Source organism: Lithobates pipiens, unplaced genomic scaffold (assembly GCF_037356315.1).
Source record: "Lithobates pipiens isolate NorthernLeopardFrog02 unplaced genomic scaffold, aLitPip1_a1.2 Scaffold_18, whole genome shotgun sequence".
NCBI lineage: Eukaryota > Metazoa > Chordata > Amphibia > Anura > Ranidae > Lithobates > Lithobates pipiens.
The window spans coordinates 574,025,001-574,047,274 of NW_027507758.1; the positions used below are offsets into that span (position 1 = coordinate 574,025,001).

The 22,274-nt window shown below is 45.5% G+C and overlaps 1 protein-coding gene across 1 annotated transcript in view; it reads left to right on the forward strand.

The window, feature by feature from the left end:
• The window catches only part of LOC143989045 (cytochrome P450 2K4-like), a 48,524-nt gene that overhangs the window by 11,674 nt on the left and 14,576 nt on the right, over positions 1–22,274 (forward strand). Inside the window, exons 4-6 of the mRNA XM_077489048.1 lie at positions 2,497–2,657; positions 11,450–11,623; positions 17,928–18,069. Of these exons, the coding sequence (XP_077345174.1) occupies positions 2,497–2,657; positions 11,450–11,623; positions 17,928–18,069 (477 nt within the window). The remainder of the gene's footprint in view (positions 1–2,496; positions 2,658–11,449; positions 11,624–17,927; positions 18,070–22,274) is intronic.

Sequence of the window (22,274 nt, forward strand, 5' to 3'; positions counted from 1 at the left end):
TTTTGGAGGGGGATAGGTCTACGAAGATGTGAATCAGGTGACCCTGGCATTGTACCTGAGGCATGGATCAAGACTGTTTTATGACTTCCACCTTCACTGCGTAGTAATGAGGTCCGGAAATTGTGTCTCTCTATGTGCCGTATTTCCTAGGGGGTCCCAAGGCCCTGTGGGCTCTGTCCAACTCCAGGCGGTGTTGGGGGATATTTGGGATCCAATTTTTGATTACACCCTGTACCACTGCTGGAACATTGGTGATAGACTCAGGGAGGCCCCTTATTCTAATATTGTATCTCTTGGACCTGTTCTTGTCTTGTCTAGCTTGTTTTAAATTGTTTCCATTCTGGCTCCCAGATTCTGGAAGTCAGATTTTAAGTCCCCTGAAATTTTAGATGTGATGTGAGTCAGCCTTTTTTCAGGAGATCTGACAGTTTCTGGTAAAGCTCAGCCACAGGGAAGTCAGAGTCTTTGACCTGGTAGTCAGTGGGTGAGGTGCGAGCATGACAGGTTATATTAGGCCCCATGGGGGAAAAGACATAGTCCTCTATGGTGTGGCTTATTAGGGACTCTGTAGAGGCTGGAGAGGGTGTCAAGGCCTGCTGGATACTCTCATGAGCCATCAGGGAGTGGTGCAGTGTCGCCAGAGAGATCATTTTCTTGTGTTCTCAGAGACCTTCTGTGATGGCAGGATGAGGCAGGGCCGCAGCCACCATCTTGGATTCTCTGTGTGGATCAGCGTTGCTGAATTTAGGTCTCTCCTGAGGGGGGGGGGGGGGTTCCCTTGTGCCTGAGGGTGTTGTGGCTGCTGGATACACCATTCCCGGAGCGCTGTATTAGGTGCTGTGGGTGCCAATGTGCTGGGGTGGCCATCTTCAGTGCTGTGGGTGCCACTGCGCTGGGGTGGCCATCTTATAAGTCAACTGTGTTTACTCTTTTTAAATCATAATGGCAACAGAAACTACCCAAATGAACCTGATCAAAAGTTTACATAACCCAGTTCTATTATTGTATCGCCCCCTTTAACATCAATGACAACTTGAAGTCTTTTGTAGTCTTTTGTGGCATTTGTGGATGAGTCTCTATCTTCTCAGATGGTAAAGCTGCCCATTCCTCTTGGCAAAACTTCTTGGGCTGTCTTGCATGAACTGCACGTTTGAGATCTTTGCAGAGTGGCTCAATGATATTGAGGTCAGGAGATTGAGATGGCCACTCCAGAACCTTCACTTTATTCTGCTGTAGCCAATAACATAACATACTGCATTGATAACATACTGCATTCATCTTGTCATCAATTTTGACCAAATTTCCTGTGCCTTTGTAGCTCACACATCCCCAAAACATCAGCGATCCACCTCTGTACCTTTCATAATGGGTCTTGTTGACTCCTCTCCAAAGATAACGTTTATGGTTGTGGCCAAAAAGCTACATTTTGGACTTATCGCTCCAAATGACTTTGTGCCAGAAGTTTTGAAGCATGTCTCTGTGCTGTTTGGTATATTGTAAGTGGGATACTTTGTGTCATTTGTGTAGTAATGGCTTTCTTCTGGTGACTTAACCATGCAGCCCATCTTTCTTCAAGTTTATTGTGCATCTTGAAACAGCCATACCACATGTTTCAGAGAGTCTTGTATTTCACCTGAAGTTATTTTTGTTTTTGTTTTTTGGATCCCAAGCAATTTTCCTTGCAGTTGTTGTTGAAATGTTAGTTGGTCTACCTGACCATGGTTTGGTTTCAACAGAACCTCTCATTTTCCACTCATTTTCCATTTTCTTGATTAGAGTTTGAATACTGCTGATGGGCATTCTCAATTCCTTGGATATCTTTTTATATCCCTTTCCTGTTTTATACCATTCAACTATCCTTTGACAATTCTTTTGCTTTCTCCATGACTCAGAATCCAGAAGCATCAGTGCAGCACTGGATGAAAGATGCAAGGGTCTGTCAGGAGTCTTAATCTCTTATACACATACAGTAATTACAAGCAAACAGATCACAGGTGAGAATGGTTGCCTTTAATAGCCATTAAAACCCCTTTGCGTCCACTTGTGTGCATGTTATCAGGCCAAAATAATTGTTGGTTGATCATAAATGGCTTCAGCCAAACACTGACCGTGAGTGAAAGAAAAGTTTTTGTGTTATCATTCATATTCTCTGAAAAAAAGCCGGTCAACTCCCTCCTGTGTCACATCCTGAGGTCTGCCCAGGAAGTAATGGAATCGTTTTTTTTTATATAACAAGCTGGACAGTGAGGTAAGGGCTGTGTAGGATAAATAGAACGTTTTTTTTATTTATGTAAAAGAAGGTTAATGTTATATTGATACATAGGGGAGCAGGAGTTTAGAAAAAAAAAAGTGAACTTAGCCTTTAATAACATGTATTTGGGTTTTACAGGGAATGGATTCCATGGGTAGTTTCTGATTCTGCTCCAATTTAATGTTGAATTTCAAAAGTCATCATGGCTGCACTGGTGATCTAGATTTGTTCTTCTGTCATAACAGGCAAACCAGAAGACTTGACCATAAAAACACATTTTGCCATTGGGAATATAATTATATCAATCATTTTTGGGCACCGTTTTGACTATCAACATCCTATTTTACTTCGACTCCTTGGACTTATAAGTGAGAACATGAAGCTGGTTGGGAGTCCTTCAGTTGCGGTAAAATACAATATACATTGAGTGTGTGTATGTGTGAAAATAGGCCACACTGGGATTGATTTACTAAAACTGGAGAGTGAAAAAATTTGGTGCAACTGTGCATAGTAGCCAATCAGTTTCTAACTTCAGCTTGTTCAAATAAGCTTTGACAAAAAAAAAAACTGGACGCTGATTGGTTTCTATACAAAGCTTCCCCAGATTTTGCACTCTCTAGTTTTAGTAAATCAACTAGTTTTTCTATCCCACTTACTTTGTTGTAGCCTCTAGGCACATCCAATGGTGTCTTTTTTCTGTACAGTGTTAGGAAAAATAACTTGGGCTCACCTGGATTTATTGCAGAATAATAGTAGATAAGGAGAGTTAGAAACATCAGGGTGCACAAACACTATCTGAACATACAGCCCTACTTCTAAACTTTTTCACCGTATTCTCTGTGCTACAACAGACTATGCTGACTGGTTACAAGCTGACTGAATTGGACTTCTTAACCACTTTCAGACCGGACCATTTTGCTGGTAAATGACCAGAGGTCTTTTTACAATTTGGCACTGCGCTGCTTTAACTGGTAATTGCACGGTCATGCAATGTTGTACCCAAACAAAATTTGCGTCCTTTTCTTCCCACAAATAGAGCTTTCTTTTGATGGTATTTGATTGCCTCTGCGATTTTTATTTTTTGCGATATAAATGTAAAAAGACCGAAAATTTTGAAAAAAAATGATATTTTCTACTTTTTGTTATTAGAAAAATCCAATAAACTCAATTTTAGTCATACATTTAGGCCAAAATGTATTCAGCCACATGTCTTTGGTAAAAAAAAAGTAAATAATTGTATATTTATTGGTTTGCGCAAAAGTTGTCACATCTACAAACTAAGGTACGTTTTCTGGAATTTACGCAGCTTTTAGTTTACGACTGCCTATCTCATTTCTTGAGGTGCTAAAATGGCAGGTACAAAACCCCCCCAAATGACCCCATTTTGGAAAGTAGACACCCTAAGGAAATTGATAAGTGGCATATTGAGCCCATTGAATATTTTATTTTTTTGCCTCAAGCGATTGAATAATGACAAAAAAAAAATTTTTTTTTTTTTTACACAAAGTTGTCACTAAATCATATATTGCTCACACATGCTATGGGCATATGTGAAATGACACCCCAAAATAAATTCTGCTGCTTCTCCTGAGTACGGGGATACCACATATGTGGGACTTTTTGGGAGCCTAGCCGCGTACGGGGCCCCGAAAACCAAGCACCGCCTTCAGGCTTTCTAAGGGCGTAAATTTTTGATTTCACTTCTCACTACCTATTACAGTTTTGAAGGCCATAAAATGCCAAGATGGCACAAAACCCCCACAAATGACCCCATTTTAGAAAGTAGACACACCGAGCTATTTGCTGAGAGGCATTTTGAGTCCATGGAATATTTTATATTTTGCCACAAGTTGCGGGAAAATTACAAACTTTAATTTTTTTTTATTTTTTTTTCACAAAGTTGTCACTAAATGATATATTGCTCACATATGCTATGGGCATATGTGAAATGACACCCCAAAATAAATTCTGCTGCTTCTCCTGAGTATGGGGATACCACATATGTGGGACTTTTTGGGAGCCTAGCCGCGTACGGGGCCCCGAAAACCAAGAACCGCCTTCAGGTTTTCTAAGGGCGTAAATATTTGACTTCACTCCTCACTACCTATTACAGTTTTGAAGGCCATAAAATGCCAAGATGGCACAAAACCCCCACAAATGACCCCATTTTAGAAAGTAGACACCCCAAGCTATTTGCTGAGAGGCATGTTGAGTCCATGGTATATTTTATATTTTGCCACAAGTTGCGGGTAAATTACAAACTTTTTTTTTTTCCACAAAGTTGTCACTAAATGATATATTGCTCACGCATGCCATGGGCATATGTGAAATGACACCCCAAAATAAATTCTGCTGCTTCTCCTGAGTACGGGGATACCACATATGTGGGACTTTTTGGGAGCCTAGCCGTGTACGGGGCCCCGAAAACCAAGCACCGCCTTCAGGCTTTCTAAGGGCGTTACAGTTTTGAAGGCCATAAAATGCCAAGATGGCACAAACCCCCCCCAAATGACCCCATTTTGAAAAGTAGACACCCCTAAATTTAGGGGTACACTAGTGAGACTAGGTAATAAATGGCGGGTGCCCTGAAACTATAAAAAAATAACTAACCAACCAGCGTCACCTGTAACAGTTATATGGTGATCACTGGTGAAAGGGTTAACTAGGAGGCAATCAGGGGGCTTTATGCGGTAGTATATGGGGGTCCCTGGCGCTATAAAAAGCTGCGGCGAACCTAAATACCTACCTGCCTAACTAGCGTCACCTGTGACACTAATACAGCGATCAGAAAAACGATTGCTTATTAGGCTGGGTTCACACTGGAGCGATGCGGGAACGCCACGAATCCGCGGCGGGTTCCCGCATCACATGCCTCCCGGTGGCAGTTCACACTGCCCTATGCGAACTGCTGGGAGTGTTAGTGAAATGTTAATGACACCCCCAGATCAGTTCGCATATCGCAGTGCGATCTGCAAACTCGGATCGCATGGTGTGAACACCCATGCGATCCGATTCTGCTGCGGACCAAAAAAAGGGTCCCGTGCGAGTTTGCGGCGGGTGCGGCGGGTGCGACACGAATTCAGCCATACTATCTGTATGGCTGAACTCGAATCGCACAGAGATCGGATGTGATTTGCACTGTAGTGCGGTGCGAATCACATCCGTTCTCATAAACCGCTGCAATGTGAAACCAGCCTTAGTGACACTGGCGACGGGGGGTGATCACGGGGTTAAACCTTTATTGGGGGGGTTAGGGGGGTACCTTAGAACTAAAGGGGGCTAACCCTAACTGCCCTAACAGTTATTACAGTCACAAATGACACCCGCCGGGTGATCAGGGGGTTAAACCTTTATTAGGTAATAAATGGCGGGTGCCCTGAAACTATAAAAAAATAACTAACCAACCAGCGTCACCTGTAACAGTTATATGGTGATCACTGGTGAAAGGGTTAACTAGGGGGCAATCAGGGGGCTTTATGCGGTAGTATATGGGGGTCCCTGGCGCTATAAAAAGCTGCGGCGAACCTAAATACCTACCTGCCTAACTAGCGTCACCTGTGACACTAATACAGCGATCAGAAAAATGATCGCTTATTAGGCTGGGTTCACACTGGAGCGATGCGGGAACGCCACGAATCCGCGGCGGGTTCCCGCATCGCATGCCTCCCGGCGGCAGTTCACACTGCCCTATGCGAACTGCTGGAAGTGTCAGTGAAATGTTAATGACACCCCCAGATCAGTTCGCATATCGCAGTGCGATCTGCAAACTCGGATCGCATGGTGTGAACACCCATGCGATCCGATTCTGCTGCGGGCCAAAAAAAGGGTCCCGTGCGAATTTGCGGCGGGTGCGGCGGGTGCGATGCGAATTCAGCCATACTATCTGTATGGCTGAACTCGAATCGCACAGAGATCGGATGTGATTTGCACTGCAGTGCGGTGCGAATCACATTCGTTCTCATAAACCGCTGCAATGTGAACCCAGCCTTAGTGACACTGGCGACGGGGGGTGATCACGGGGTTAAACCTTTATTGGGGGGGTTAGGGGGGTACATTAGAACTAAAGGGGGCTAACCCTAACTGCCCTAACAGTTATTACAGTCACAAATGACACCAATGCAAAAAAAAAAAAAATGACATTGGTGTCACTGTGACGGGGGGGCAGGGGTAATTGGGGGGGTGATCGGGGGGGTGTGAGTGTGCCTGGCATGTTCTACTGTGTAGTGTCGTGTTGGTGCAACTCACCGATCCTCTCTCCTCGGTGTCGGAACGAAAAATACCGACACGGAGGAGAGATTACATCACTTCCTCTCCTGTGTTTACATTACAGGAGAGGAAGTGATGTCACGGAGCATTTTCATTCGTCGGGAGCGATCGCGAGGGGGTGGCCATGAATGAATGGCCGTCCCCTCGTCCGGGATCGCTCCCGAACGAATACCGACCGCCGCAGGCACCGGGCGGGGGCCCGATCGGGCCCCCGACCCGCGGGCAGGCAAGGACGTGCATGTAAGCCCTTATGCCTGCCCGTGCCATTCTGTCGACGTACATCGTCGTGCGGCGGTCGGGAAGTGGTTAAGGACCAAGGTTCTGGTGGTATCTGGACACCCATTTCCTAAATATATTAGATAAGAAAGTTCCTATGTTCAACTCGTTCCTCAACCAACCACTCACAACCTCAACCCCTCTGATGGTATTCCTGAGTCTGGCTCGGGGTGGAATTTTTATACCAAAAGCGGTAATCCCGAGCCAGACTCGGGACCGCATCGCTGGATCCAGGAGGACGCTTACTTACCTTCTGCCTCGGATCCTGTGATATCCCCCCTCTGTACGAGCGACCCGTGTCTCGCTCGATCTATCACGGAGCCGATCTCCGTGCCTTGCGAGCGTTGCGATGCACGGGGACGGAGATCGGCGCCAAATTCAAAAAGTGAAACACAAAGTATACATACAGTATAATGTAATAGACTTACAGATTACATTGCTGTATGTAATAATTTCACATCCCCTTTGTCCCTAATGTTCTGCCCAGTGTCCTGCATGCAGTTTTATATTATAAAAACTGTTCTTTATGCCTGGAAACTGGAGATTGTCCATAGCAACCAAAACTGTCCCTTTACATCAAAAATGATTTTAGACCAGCTAGAAAACAGTGATAATAAATTGGAATCACTTGCAGAATTGAGGGATAGCGATTTGTGGGGAGATCCGTCATCAAATACTGAAAAGTAATGACAGTGACAATTCTGCAACTGAGCAAATTTCAGTGTTTTTGATTTGATTACATTATTGAATAATTTTTATTATTGTTATATTATTATTGGGTACAATTATTTATAATTATTTATTATATTATAATTTATGATTTAATTTTTCAAACTTTATCATACCCGTGATGTCTGCTAGACTCTGGTTTGGACAGATTTAAGTGAATTATTCCTAAGAATTACAGGACTACAATATGAAACGCCAAATTTTCACGCAAAATAATTGTACCACTTTTAGCACCTAAAATCCAAAATAATCATACCGCCAGGGAGGTTAACCACTTGCTTACTGGGCACTTAAACCCCCCTCAGTCCCAGACCAATTTTCAGCTTTCAGCGCTGATGCACTTTGAATGACAATTGCGCGGGCATACAACACTGTACCCAAATGAAATTTTTATCATTTTTTTCCCACAAATAGAGCTTTCTTTTGGTGGTATTTAGTTACAGCTCGGAGTTTTATTTTTTGCTAAACAAACAAAAAAAGATGCAAAAAAAAAAAAAAAAAAAAATCATGTTTTAATAGTTTGTTATAAAATTTTGCAAACGGGTCATTTTTCTCCTTCATTGAAGTGCGCTGATTAGGCGGCACTGATAGGCTGCATTGGTGGGCACTGATGGGCTGCATTGGTGGGCACTGATGGGCTGCACCGGTGGGCACTGATGGGCTGCGCCGGTGGGCACTGATAGGCATAGTTAAGGCGGCACTAATAGGCACAGATAAGGCGGCACCGATGGGCACAGATAAGGCGGCACTGATGGGCAAAGATGGGCACAGATAAGATGGCACGGATGGGTGGCACAGATAAGTGGCACGGATGGGTGGCACGGATGGGCACTGATAGGTACCACAGATAGATGGGACTGATGGGCACTGATAGGTGGCACTGATAGGTGGCTCTGATAGGTGGCACTGCTGGGCACTGATGGGCGGCACTGCTGGGCACAGATGGGCGGCACTGCTGGGCACTGATGGGCGGCACTGGGGTGCAGCACCTTTGAGGCAGATTGGGTGGCACTGTGGGTGGCACTGTGGGTGGCACTGTGGGTGGCACTGTGGGTGGCACTGTGGGCACTGTGGGCACTGAGGGGGGCACTGACGGGGGGCACTTACTTTTGCTTTTATTTTATTTCAGGATGGCACTGCGGGAGGCAGGTGGGCACAGGCAGGTGGCAGGTGGTCCCTTTTTTCATGGCCGTGATCGGGACCGATGTCCCGATCACGGCCGCCGGCGATCGGCTTTTTTTTTCTCTCCTCGCGCTGTCAGCGCGAGGAGGAATAATAGCCGATTACCGGCTCCGTTCTATCACATGATCAGCTGTCATTGGCTGACAGCTGATCACGTGATAAGGGGTCGGGATCGACCCCTTACACGGATCGGTGATCAGGCGAGTCTCACGGACTCGCCGATCACAGAGCGCGCCGCGCGCGCCCCTCAGGGGGCGCGCAGGCCGCTCGTAACCAGGACTACGTCAATAGACGTAGTCCCGGAAATGTAGGTCCGCGCTAATGCCGTCATTTGGCAATAGCGCGGATCTGTAGTGGTTAAAGAGGTCCTGTTTTGTGGAGGCTATGCCCAAAAAAAGCAATCAGAAGGCAAAACACCAGTAACCAGTATTCCCTGTTGGCTCGCTGAAGCTGATCATTTTCCCCATTACCGACTTTCCATGCCTTGTTCTGCACGGTTATGCCTCGTACACACGGTCGGATTTTCCAACAGAAAATTTTCGATGGGAGCCTTTTGTCGGAAATTCCGACCATGTGTAGTCTCCATCGGACAGTTTCCATCTAAATTTTCCTTGCACAAAATTTGAGATCTGGTTCTCAAATTTTCTGACAACAAAATCCGTTTATGCAAATTCCGATCGCGGGTACACAATTCCGACGCATAAAGTGCCATGCTTGGAATCAAGCAGAACAGCAGCCCTAGCTATGGAACTTCATTTTTCTCAGCTCGTCATACGTGTTGTACGTCACTGCGTTCTTGACATTCGGAATTTCCCACCAACATTGTGTGACCGTGTGTATGCAAGATAAGTTTGAGCCAACATCTGCTATTGACCACAAAAAAACATGGGATTTTGTTGTTGGAATGTCCAATCATGTGTACGCGGCATTACTCTGTGTCGGTGTGGCCATCTTGGTAGGGGTGCGGGACTTTGTTTCTTCATGTCACACTTACCCAACTGACTACTGGTGATCTGATGACTGGTAAGGTAATGCAAGAAGCAACAGGAGAAATGGAGGAAGCAAACATGTATTAAGCCTAAACAGGGAGATACTTTTACTGCAGGTCCATAGATACATCTTTCTTTCAAGCAAGGAGAACAGTGAACAGCACAGTAGTGACATATTTAAACTGCACTTCAAGTCTTTTGGGTATAGCAGGCAGAGGCAGCAATACTTTAGATCAGGGGTCTCCAAACTTTCTAAATAAAGGGCCAGTTTACTGTCCTTCCAATTTTAGGAGGGCTGGACTGTGGCCATTGGGAGTAGAAAAGGTCCCGACATCAGTGATAAAAAAATAATGGTTTATCATTTGTCTCACTGGGAGGAATTGTGCCCCACCTTTGGTGTCACTGGGCCCCATTATTGGTGTCAGTGGGAGGTATTGTGCCCCATCATTGGTGTCATTGGACCCCATCATTGGTGTCATTGGGAGGAATTATGTCCCTTCATTGGTGTGGGTGGGGGGGGGGGGATTATGTCCCATTGTTGGTATCAGTGGATGAAACAGTGCCCCAAGGGCCGCATAAAAGCCAGCAAAGGGCCACAGTTTAGAGACCCCTGCCATAGATGATCCCATACTGTTTATAAAATATAGTAGAAAACACCTGCTGTAATTCCCCCGAGGTGGTGAGCGGTCAGTGCACTTGCTTGTACTGTCCTCTTAGCACCCAAGCAAACATGTCGATGAAAGAAAACCAGCAGCTCTTCCACAATGAATGAGTTTATTAATCCAGGTGTGGTATAAAATAATACAGGACTTACTTGTTTTGACGTGCAGCCTTAATCATGGCTATGATTAAGGCTACATGCTGAAACCCATAAACCCTGCATTATTTTGTACTATGCCTGGGTTAATAAAATCATTTATTGTGGAAGATCAACCTGCTGGCTTTCTTTCATCTACATGTAAGCAGCATTCTGCTATTTTTCAGGATACTGTTTAGGCAAAAATTACATATCTAAATGTTCTCTATAAGAAAGTAAATCCTCACTTTTAGCTAGGGGATAGACAAAGGCACTTATTTAAGGCCAAGATATTTATAATGTAGCATCTTCTAGCAATCTCCCAGAGGGGACACTCCTTCAACACAGAACCCCTTTGGGCAGAAGCCCAGGAGATAAAACTATCATTAGAGGCTGGTCCCAAATATTTATGAGCTCCTTAGCTCACTCCAACAAGCTCTATAGCAGTGATTCTCTACCAGGGTTCCTCCAAAGGTTGCTAGGGGTTCCTTCAGCATTGGGCAATTTCTGCCTCTCAGATAAGTTCCCACTGACACCATCGATCTTTTTAGCTATCTGTAAGGACGTAATTCTTCGCAATGACCACACGTGTAAGGACCATTCTTCCAACTGACCATCACACTAATGTATCATGAGTTGTAGATTTCTAATTTTTAGCAGGGGTTCCCCGAGACCGGAGAGCTATTTCAAGGGTTCCTTTGTGTTGAAAAGGTTGAGAAAGGTTGCTCTATAGTAATTGACTGAGCATAACTCAGAATAAACCCAGGCAGCTGGAGCATGTTTAACAGAGGCCAACAGAATCATTTAATGGCAGAATCAGTAAGCAACCTGTGCTTTGCATAGTCAGAAGTGAAGGAATGCTTGTACCCTTACTACTTCTTGCAGATCACAAAACACCATAACACATACTACAAAACAGCAAAGTTCCAACATTTGTATAATATTATGTCTTTTTCTTAGATGTACAATTTCTTTCCCATCTTCTATTACCTGTGTGGAACACACAGCAAAGTGATGCAGAATATAGAAGATATACACAATTTTTTGAAGACAGAGTTTGTGGGGCACCTGAAAGAACTGGATAGAGATGACCAGAGAGGACTTATTGATGCGTTCCTTGTCAAGCAAGAGGAGGTAAGGATGTGCTGCAAACTATAGTGGCTAGCTCTCTGATTTCCTCGTAAAGATTGTCCCAGCTGTATATAGTCTTGAGATCTCATTATACTCCAATTTAGCTCCATAATATGGGAATACTTACGGACCCTCTGTGTTATAGATAGGGGTGACCTTATTCGCCTCCTTTGGAGGTTCCCCAAGCTACATTGTTACTGATCAGCAGTTCGTTTTTCAGATTACGGTACCTCTTGACCCTAAATGTTGCTTATTGGACATCCTTAGGGATCTAATATCAGAGGATTCCACGAGGGTGGAGTTTGCTTGTGCTCTCTTTCAGCCCGTAAAACACTTCTTTTGCTCTGGAAGTCCCCTAACCCTCCCTCTCATCAACAATGGGTGAGGCACATGGGGAACACTCTTATTTTTGAGAAATATACATCTACCAACACAGAGGATGCCTGGGTAAATCAATAGACTATGGGTGCCATGGTTAAACACTCCAGGTATTAGTCCTCGCAAACTGGTCCAGATGCGGTTATTGCAGTGCCTTGGTAGACCAGCACAAATATAAATGGCTATAGTTGACTATGTGTTATGATTGTTAGCAAGTTCTGTAACTGCCTGTATTCTATATATGTATTAGTCTGATATTCTGTGAAATGCTGCTATTAACAGTCATGTGATGTCACCGGATTGTAATTGATTGTCTAAAGTTTAACCACTGCCGGCAGGGCAGACATGGACATCCTCTGGTTTCAGTGGGTATCGATCTTTTCATCCAGTGATTCTGTACAAGGCAAACATGATCTGAGTGGCTAATTAGCCAATTGATCACTTCTCCTCCCGGGACCACCGCTGCCTCTTTCAGGCTCTCCAGTCCCATTGCGAAGGTTGGCGGTGATTGCTGCCCTGTACAGAGAGAGAGGAACTGACGTTGTTCCCCTCTCTCTGTAACCCTGGAAACGGGGAGCGTTGTGTAGTTCGTCACTTTTGGTTCTGCCCCTTTGTTTACCTGGCCACCAGCGACCAGTAAGTAGCCAATCAGACCAATCTGTGTCTGATCAGCTGCATGGAAGACCAGAGAAGAGATCTGGGGTCTAATAGAGGACCTATCAAGGGACATCCCTTGTGATAGTAATAAAGTTAGTGCAAAAAAAAGTAAAAAACATTTTTTTGTCTAAAGTAAATTTATATATATGTATGTATGTATGTATGTATGTATGTATGTATGTATATATGTGTGTGTGTGTGTGTGTAGCGGCCATAACCCATTGCAGGGCGGCCTTGACTGAATGGGCTTACTGGTTACCTTCTCCTTGCCTGCTCTTCCACATCTAGGGGTTCCCAGGGTTGATACCCAACGACTTGCACACTGACACAGATAAAGTCCTTTCAAAAGGTTTTATTTTGCAGTAAAACTTTCACAAAACACAGGCTCTTAGGGAACAGAGGGCACGGGTGAAGAACTCGGGTACCTTGAACTGCAGGTTTAACAAGTCTCTACTTCCACCCAGCGAGTAGCCACTCGCAGCTGGGCACTTCAAGGCTGAACAGACCTCTAGCCAGAGACCATGGCAGTCAGCACCTTGACTCAAAACTTGAACAATCAACTGAAGATGAACAGAAACCTTTTTCCAACCGTACCTGGAAATTCCCGCTTCCTCTGAGGTACTGGAAAAGTGTGCACTCATCAATGTCCTTCCCAACTCAGTAACCAGGCACTTCTCAGGATGCCATTTGTCAGCCCTTCTCCAAAGAGTCCTCCCCCGGTCGCTTCCATGAGCTGTGGTGTCTCTCCAAGCCGAGAGCACACCTGGACACTTTGAATCGTCCCTCAGTAACAGTGCCTCGGATCAGCAGGTTCCGAGACTCGGGAACAGATGGATCCCTACCCCAGACTAATCGGGTCTATCAGGGGCCACTGCATGGAACATGCTGCGGGATGACGACCACCCCGTGGCCGGGACCCCTCACGGGGCTACCCCAGTCCTGGAACCAGAACAGACCACATGGGTCTCACGAAAAACTCCGGAACCTCAAACACCTGACCCACATATGTTTAAGTACCCCCTCCCAGACTCCTCAGCGGGCCCGGCACTCCCGCTGATTGGCTCCGAGAGGGCCATACCCAAACATCCAACCAGGCCAGGTTTTAGCCTGTCATGTGCACCTATATATAGGCCCTCACACAGCCTAGCAGCCAGGTGCCCTCAGAATAGGCCAGATCTCCAGCCTAGCAGCCTGGGGCGCACGACACACATCCACACAGACAGCCGTCCGGGTGGCACAGAACATAGATCACCTGACCCCACCCGAATATATAGGCTCTCGCAACAGGCCAAGGGATTCAAGAAAACCCCTGTCCATTGGCTGAGATACCCCATATACCCATAACCTGACCTTGGTTTTCCCTTCTTGTATCTAGTACCAGCAAGTACCCGGCAACCTAGTGGTAGAAGAGAAAAGTGCAACAAGGCCAAACTTAGAGAGAAATCAATGGATCTCTAACAATTGACCAGGGTAACTACTCCTGGCAAGTAAATTTGTGAAGAGCATCCCTAACTAAGGCCCAGGGTGCTACATACAACTACAGTGACCGTATCTGGCTGGAAGGCCCTTAACCTGTATAGCTGTCTGCCTATTTTGTCATGGAGTCTGCCAATTTCCATTGCATCTGCCTAAGGGTGTCCTGACCCTAACCTTCTCTCCTCCAGTTTGTGTTAAGAGACAATAAATATCTTCCAAAATGTGACTGGCGCCCAATCATTCCATCTTGCATTACACCCACCCTGCCTAGTAACCCACACTACAAGGAAGGATGTTAGCTCTCCCTGATCCTGGAGGTCACCATTAAGCCTTTGGTGGTCAGGGCCAGTACTACGTAATATATTTTAAATGCAAAAAATAAAAAAATACCAAAAAAGAATAAAAATCATACTCCCTTCTCAACTAGAATGGACCATAATAATATTTCATATAATATCATAAAATATGCACATGAAAACAAATATTCATCACAGCAAGCACAGTTAGTACCATTAAAAAAAAATCTAATATTATATACAATAAACTGTACATGTATAGAAAAACGTTGTAGAAGATGAAAAAAACTGAACATTATTTATAGAAATCAATTGAACTGAAGCTAATTTTGTTTTGAATAGAGTGGGAAGGGTTAGGTTCTCTTTCCAGTTTTTATTGCTAATTGCTGTACATATTTGGATTTCTTTTTGACACTTCATTTCCTGGCAAACATTTCTCACAAGCAGGATGAAAAACATTTTTATAGAGTGGGGAATTGTGTCGGGCCTTTGAACTTTTCAGTCTGATGGACAAGTACACCTATAGACATTATTTTTTTCATCATCTATTTATAGCCCCCCCCCCCCCCCCTCGGGGGACCTTTTCCATTTTTTCTGCCCATATTCGGGTGAGCAGTACCTGTATCTCTCCCTAGTGTGTCTTCCCTTTGCTACACCTATAGACATAATAGTCATACAATCTGTACCTCTTTCTGAGATGGGAATGAAGAACTCCTATTAGTAAAAGTATGTAGACATAGGCCACACCCCCTGTCACGTAAAAGGAGATCTGTACAAAAAAAAATAACTGGTTAAACCCACAAGTTCTTTTTTTACCACGACTATTCCTTTATATTGGCTCTTGGAATTTACAAATGCAGCAATATAAAAATTGGATGAAAGGTTTAGCACTGGGAAACACTTTATTAGATAGTAGTGCATTTTATGTAAAACTATATAGATCAGACCAAATGAGGGACAAATGAGGAGGAAAGAAGGACAGAGGGACTTTGTTGCAAATCAGGACCAAGGAAGGAAATCCCCTTGTGGTGGACTTTTAAGGCACGTTGTATTGTAACATTAACCCTTTCATGACTAAGCCTAATTTTGGCATTTGGTGTTTACAAGTTAAAATCCATATTTTTTGCTAGAAAATTACTTTTAACGCCAAACATTATATATATTTTTTTAGCAGAGACTCTAGAGAATAAAACGGTAATTGTTGCAATATTTTATGTCAAACGGTATTTGCGCAGTGGTGTTTTAAACGCAACTTTTTGAGAAAAGGGACACTTTCATGAATTAAAAAAAAAAACGAAACAGTAAAATTAGCCCAAGTTTTTTGCATAATGTGAAAGATAATGTTACGCCGAGTAAATAGATACCAAACATGTTACACTTTATAATTGCACGCACTCGTGGATTGAGGACAAAGTACGGTACCTAAAAATCTCAATAGGCGACGATTACATTTTTTTTACGGTTACCAGGTTAGCGTTACAGAGGAGGTCTGGTGCTAGAATTATTGCTCTCACTCTGACGATCATGGCAATACCTCACATGTGTGATTTGAACACCGTTTACATATGCGGGCGTGACTTCCGTATGTGTTTTCTTTGCTTCGCGAGCTCGCGGGGATGGTGGGCACTTTAACATTTATTTTTATTTTTTTTATTTATTTTAAAATGAATAAATTGTTTAAAAAAAATAAATAAATTGATCACTTTTATTGCTGTCACAAGGAATTTAAACATCCCTTGTGACAGTAATAGGTGGTGACAGGTACTCGTGTCGTGAATAGCTAGCTATTGATGTAACGGAAACCTGCGTTACATCAGAGGGGGCGGGGTCACCCACACGTCACTGGGGAACCCCTGGTTTCCCTCTCCAGCGTCAGAGGGGCGGGGTCGGGGGACGGGTGGCCCCGCCCTCCTAATATAAGAAACGTCAGCGCTGGGATCTCTGCAGTGTCTCCGGAGTGGAGACAGAAGAAGGATGTATGGACAGCCCTGGACTGAGATCCCCCGTCGCTGGATATAATCATCCATCGCTGGACCCCGGAGACCCGTCGCTGGATAGCAAGAGTGGATTAGCACCGCTGGAATCTTTTTTTTATTTTTTTTATTTTTAATAAAGGAATTTTTCAAAAGTGTGTTTGTCTTATTTAACCATTTTGACACTTTCTTTGTGAAATGGTAGGGGTACTTTTGTACCCCCTTACCATTTCAAACAGGGGGGGGGGCGGGATCTGGGGGTCCCCTTGTTAAAGGGGGCTTCCAGATTCTGATAAGCCCCCCACCGGAGATTCTCACAACCACCGGCCAGGGTTGTGAGGATGAGGCCCTTGTCCTCATCAACATGGGGACAAGGTGCTTTGAGGGGTCACAGACCCCCAAAGCATCCTTCCAATGTTGAGGGTATGTGGCCTGGTACAGTTCAGGAGGGAGGGGGGCCGCTCTCTCGTCCCCCCCTCTTTTCCTGCGGCCTGCCAGGTTGCGTGCTCGGATAAAGGGTCTGATATGGATTTTTAGGGGGACCCCCACGTCAATTTTTTTTTAAATTTGATGCAGGGTTCCCCTTAATATCCATATCAGACCTGAAGGGTCTGGTTATGGATATTTAGGGGGGCCCCCACGTCAATTTTTTTTTAATTTGACACGGGGTTCCCCTTAATATCCATGTCAGACCTGAAGGGCCTGGTAATTGAATTTAGGGGAACCCCCACGCTTTTTTTTTTTTTTTATCAATAAATGAATGAATTGTCGGCTAATGCAGAGAACACTCATTGAGTGTTCTCTGTATTACGGGACCCGACAATAGCCGCAAGTGATTTTAAAAGACTTTTTTTCCTGCACAAATGACACTTTGTGCAGGGACAGTTCTAAGCACCAGAAACATGCATCCCTTCACAGGCATACTATAGATACCCCCCAGCTACGAAATTTTAAGGAATATTACACTTTTATTGTTTCACTTTAATCATTATTAAAATCACTGCTCCTGAAAAAAACGGCCGTTTTTAAAACTTTTTTTTGCATTGATACATGTCCCCTGGGGCAGGATCCGGGTCCCCAAACACTTTTTAGGACAGTAACCTGCATATTACCCTTTAAAATGAGCACTTTAGATTGTGAACGTTCGAGTCCCATAGACTTTAATAGGGTTCTAAAGTTCACACGAAGTTTAGGTCTGTTCGCAGGTTCTGGTGCGAACCGAACAGAGGGGTGTTCGGCTCATCCCTAATGATTAGCATTCCAATAATTGTTTCTTTAAAAAACACACGAGAGCACAATGTACTTTCAAATTCTTAACCAAGAAATCCTTTAGTGATGTATTTATGAACAGTTGTCCATGTCAGACCCAAAAGGGAGGGCTTTATTAGCTCACCGGTGTCCCCCCCCCCCTTTGTTGGGGAGGGTTGGAACAACCTTTTTTCCTATAGTATATAAACTATAAACCTGATTTTATTATTGTTATTATTATTTTTATTATTAACATTTGTTACTATGTTTATTATTCAGGAAAAATCGGATCCGAATACATATTTCCATGAAATGAATTTGCTGAGCACAGTGACAAGTTTATTTATGGCTGGAACTGAAACCACCTCGTCCACCATCCGCTGGGCAATCTCATATATGATACAGTACCCTGAAATTCAGAGTAAGAGTTCATTGTGAGGGATATTATCATTACTATTAATCTATCGGCTTTCCTGGATAGCCTAAAGCTTTATTGGACTCTTATTTGTATATGCCAAGGTCTATAGTCACATTGCCCCATTTCTGGGATGCTGCTTACTGTGTTGATTACAATTTAAATACACTGATTCAAGTCTCTCTTAAGTGTTTACTGAAGTGACATCATGACCAAAAGTCGCGATGACCGTCCGCAACACGAGCGATTGCGGGCTCGAGAGGCAGAACAGGGAGATGTGTGTGTAGACATACAAATCCCAGTTCTGTTCTGTGAGGCGTGACATATTGTGAGTTCCTATTAGCTAGGAAACCACGATCTGTCGCTTCTTCTAGGTCAGTCCTCTCCCTCTACAGTTAGAAACACACACAGGGAACACAGTTAACCCCTTGATCGCCCCCTAGTGTTAACCCCAGTGACATTTTTTCAGTAATCAGTGCATTTTAATAGCACTGATCGTTGTATAATTGCCAATGGTCCTAAAAATGTGTAAAAAATTGCTACTGTAGTTGAAACTACAAATATCTTGAAACTCGGGTGGATATTCTTTAACCACTTGCCGACCGCCGCACGCCGATGTACGTCGGCAGAATGGCACGGGCAGGCATAAGCACATACATGTACGTCCTTTGCCTCCCGCGGGTCGGGGGCCCGATCGGTTTTCGTTCGGGAGCGATCCCGGACGAGGGGACGGCCATTCATTCATGGCCACCCCCTCGCGATCGCTCCCGACGAATGGAAATCCCCGGTGACATCACTTCCTCTCCTGTAATGTAAACACAGGAGAGGAAGTGATGTATTCTCTCCTCCGTGTCGGTATTTTTCGTTCCGACACGGAGGAGAGCGGATCAGTGAGTTGCACCAACACATCCCACACACAGTAGAACATGCCAGGCACACTCACACCCCCCCTTTACCCCCCGATCACCCCCCCAATTACCCCTGCCCCCCAGTCACAGTGACACCAATGTCATTTTTTTTTTTTTTTTTTTTTTTTTTGCATTGGTGTCATTTGTGACTGTAATAACTGTTAGGGCAGTTAGGGTTAGCCCCCTTTAGTTCTAATGTACCCCCCTAACCCCCCCAATAAAGGTTTAACCCCGTGATCACCCCCCGTCGCCAGTGTCACTAAGGCTGGGTTCACATTGCAGCGGTTTATGAGAACGAATGTGATTCGCACCGCACTGCAGTGCAAATCACATCCGATCTCTGTGCGATTCGAGTTCAGCCATTCGCCGCACCCGCCGCACCCGCCACACCCGCCGCACCCGCCGCAAATTCGCACGGGACCCTTTTTTTGGCCCGCAGCAGAATCGGATCGCATGGGTGTTCACACCATGCGATCCGAGTTTGCAGATCGCACTGCGATATGCGAACTGATCTGGGGGTGTCAGTAACATTTCACTGACACTCCCAGCAGTTCGCATAGGGCAGTGTGAACTGCCGCCGGGAGGCATGCGATGCGGGAACCCGCCGCGGATTCGCGGCGTTTCCGCATCGCTCCAGTGTGAACCCAGCCTAATAAGCGATCATTTTTCTGATCGCCGTATTAGTGTCACAGGTGACGCTAGTTAGGCAGGTAGGTATTTAGGTTCGCCGCAGCTTTTTATAGCGCTAGGGACCCCCATATACTACCGCATAAAGCCCCCTGATTGCCCCCTAGTTAACCCTTTCACCAGTGATCACCATATAACTGTTACAGGTGACGCTGGTTGGTTAGTTATTTTTTTATAGTTTCAGGGCACCCGCCATTTATTACCTAATAAAGGTTTAACCCCCTGATCACCCGGCAGGTGTCATTTGTGACTAATAACTGTTAGGGCAGTTAGGGTTAGCCCCCTAACCCCCCCAATAAAGGTTTAACCCCGTGATCACCCCCCGTCGCCAGTGTCACTAAGGCTGGGTTCACATTGCAGCGGTTTATGAGAACGGATGTGATTCGCACCGCACTGCAGTGCAAATCACATCCGATCTCTGTGCGATTCGAGTTCAGCTATACAGATAGTATGGCTGAATTCGTGTCGCACCCGCCGCACCCGCCGCAAACTCGCACGGGACCCTTTTTTTGGTCCGCAGCAGAATCGGATCGCATGGGTGTTCACACCATGCGATCCAAGTTTGCAGATCGCACTGCGATATGCGAACTGATCTGGGGGTGTCATTAACATTTCACTGACACTCCCAGCAGTTCGCATAGGGCAGTGTGAACTGCCGCCGGGAGGCATGCGATGCGGGAACCCGCCGCGCATTCGTGGCGTTCCCGCATCGCTCCAGTGTGAACCCAGCCTAATAAGCGATCGTTTTTCTGATCGCTGTATTAGTGTCACAGGTGACGCTAGTTAGGCAGGTAGGTATTTAGGTTCGCCGCAGCTTTTTATAGCACCAGGGACCCCCATATACTACCGCATAAAGCCCCCTGATTGCCCCCTAGTTAACCCTTTCACCAGTGATCACCATATAACTGTTACAGGTGACGCTGGTTGGTTAGTTATTTTTTTATAGTTTCAGGGCACCCGCCATTTATTACCTAGTCTCACTAGTGTACCCCTAAATTTAGGGGTGTCTACTTTCTAAAATGGGGTCATTTGGGGGGGGGGGTTTGTGCCATCTTGGCATTTTATGGCCTTCAAAACTGTAACGCCCTTAGAAAGCCTGAAGGCGGTGCTTGGTTTTTGAGGCGTGACATATTGTGAGTTCCTATTAGCTAGGAAACCACGATCTGTCGCTTCTTCTAGGTCAGTCCTCTCCCTCTACAGTTAGAAACACACACAGGGAACACAGTTAACCCCTTGATCGCCCCCTAGTGTTAACCCCAGTGACATTTTTTCAGTAATCAGTGCATTTTAATAGCACTGATCGTTGTATAATTGCCAATGGTCCTAAAAATGTGTAAAAAATTGCTACTGTAGTTGAAACTACAAATATCTTGAAACTCGGGTGGATATTCTTTAACCACTTGCCGACCGCCGCACGCTGATGTACGTCGGCAGAATGGCACGGGCAGGCATAAGCACATACATGTACGTCCTTTGCCTCCCGCGGGTCGGGGGCCCGATCGGTTTTCGTTCGGGAGCGATCCCGGACGAGGGGACGGCCATTCATTCATGGCCACCCCCTCGCGATCGCTCCCGACGAATGGAAATCCCCGGTGACATCACTTCCTCTCCTGTAATGTAAACACAGGAGAGGAAGTGATGTATTCTCTCCTCCGTGTCGGTATTTTTCGTTCCGACACGGAGGAGAGCGGATCAGTGAGTTGCACCAACACATCCCACACACAGTAGAACATGCCAGGCACACTCACACCCCCCCTTTACCCCCCGATCACCCCCCCAATTACCCCTGCCCCCCAGTCACAGTGACACCAATGTCATTTTTTTTTTTTTTTTTTTTTTTTTGCATTGGTGTCATTTGTGACTGTAATAACTGTTAGGGCAGTTAGGGTTAGCCCCCTTTAGTTCTAATGTACCCCCCTAACCCCCCCAATAAAGGTTTAACCCCGTGATCACCCCCCGTCGCCAGTGTCACTAAGGCTGGGTTCACATTGCAGCGGTTTATGAGAACGAATGTGATTCGCACCGCACTGCAGTGCAAATCACATCCGATCTCTGTGCGATTCGAGTTCAGCCATTCGCCGCACCCGCCGCACCCGCCACACCCGCCGCACCCGCCGCAAATTCGCACGGGACCCTTTTTTTGGCCCGCAGCAGAATCGGATCGCATGGGTGTTCACACCATGCGATCCGAGTTTGCAGATCGCACTGCGATATGCGAACTGATCTGGGGGTGTCAGTAACATTTCACTGACACTCCCAGCAGTTCGCATAGGGCAGTGTGAACTGCCGCCGGGAGGCATGCGATGCGGGAACCCGCCGCGGATTCGCGGCGTTTCCGCATCGCTCCAGTGTGAACCCAGCCTAATAAGCGATCATTTTTCTGATCGCCGTATTAGTGTCACAGGTGACGCTAGTTAGGCAGGTAGGTATTTAGGTTCGCCGCAGCTTTTTATAGCGCTAGGGACCCCCATATACTACCGCATAAAGCCCCCTGATTGCCCCCTAGTTAACCCTTTCACCAGTGATCACCATATAACTGTTACAGGTGACGCTGGTTGGTTAGTTATTTTTTTATAGTTTCAGGGCACCCGCCATTTATTACCTAATAAAGGTTTA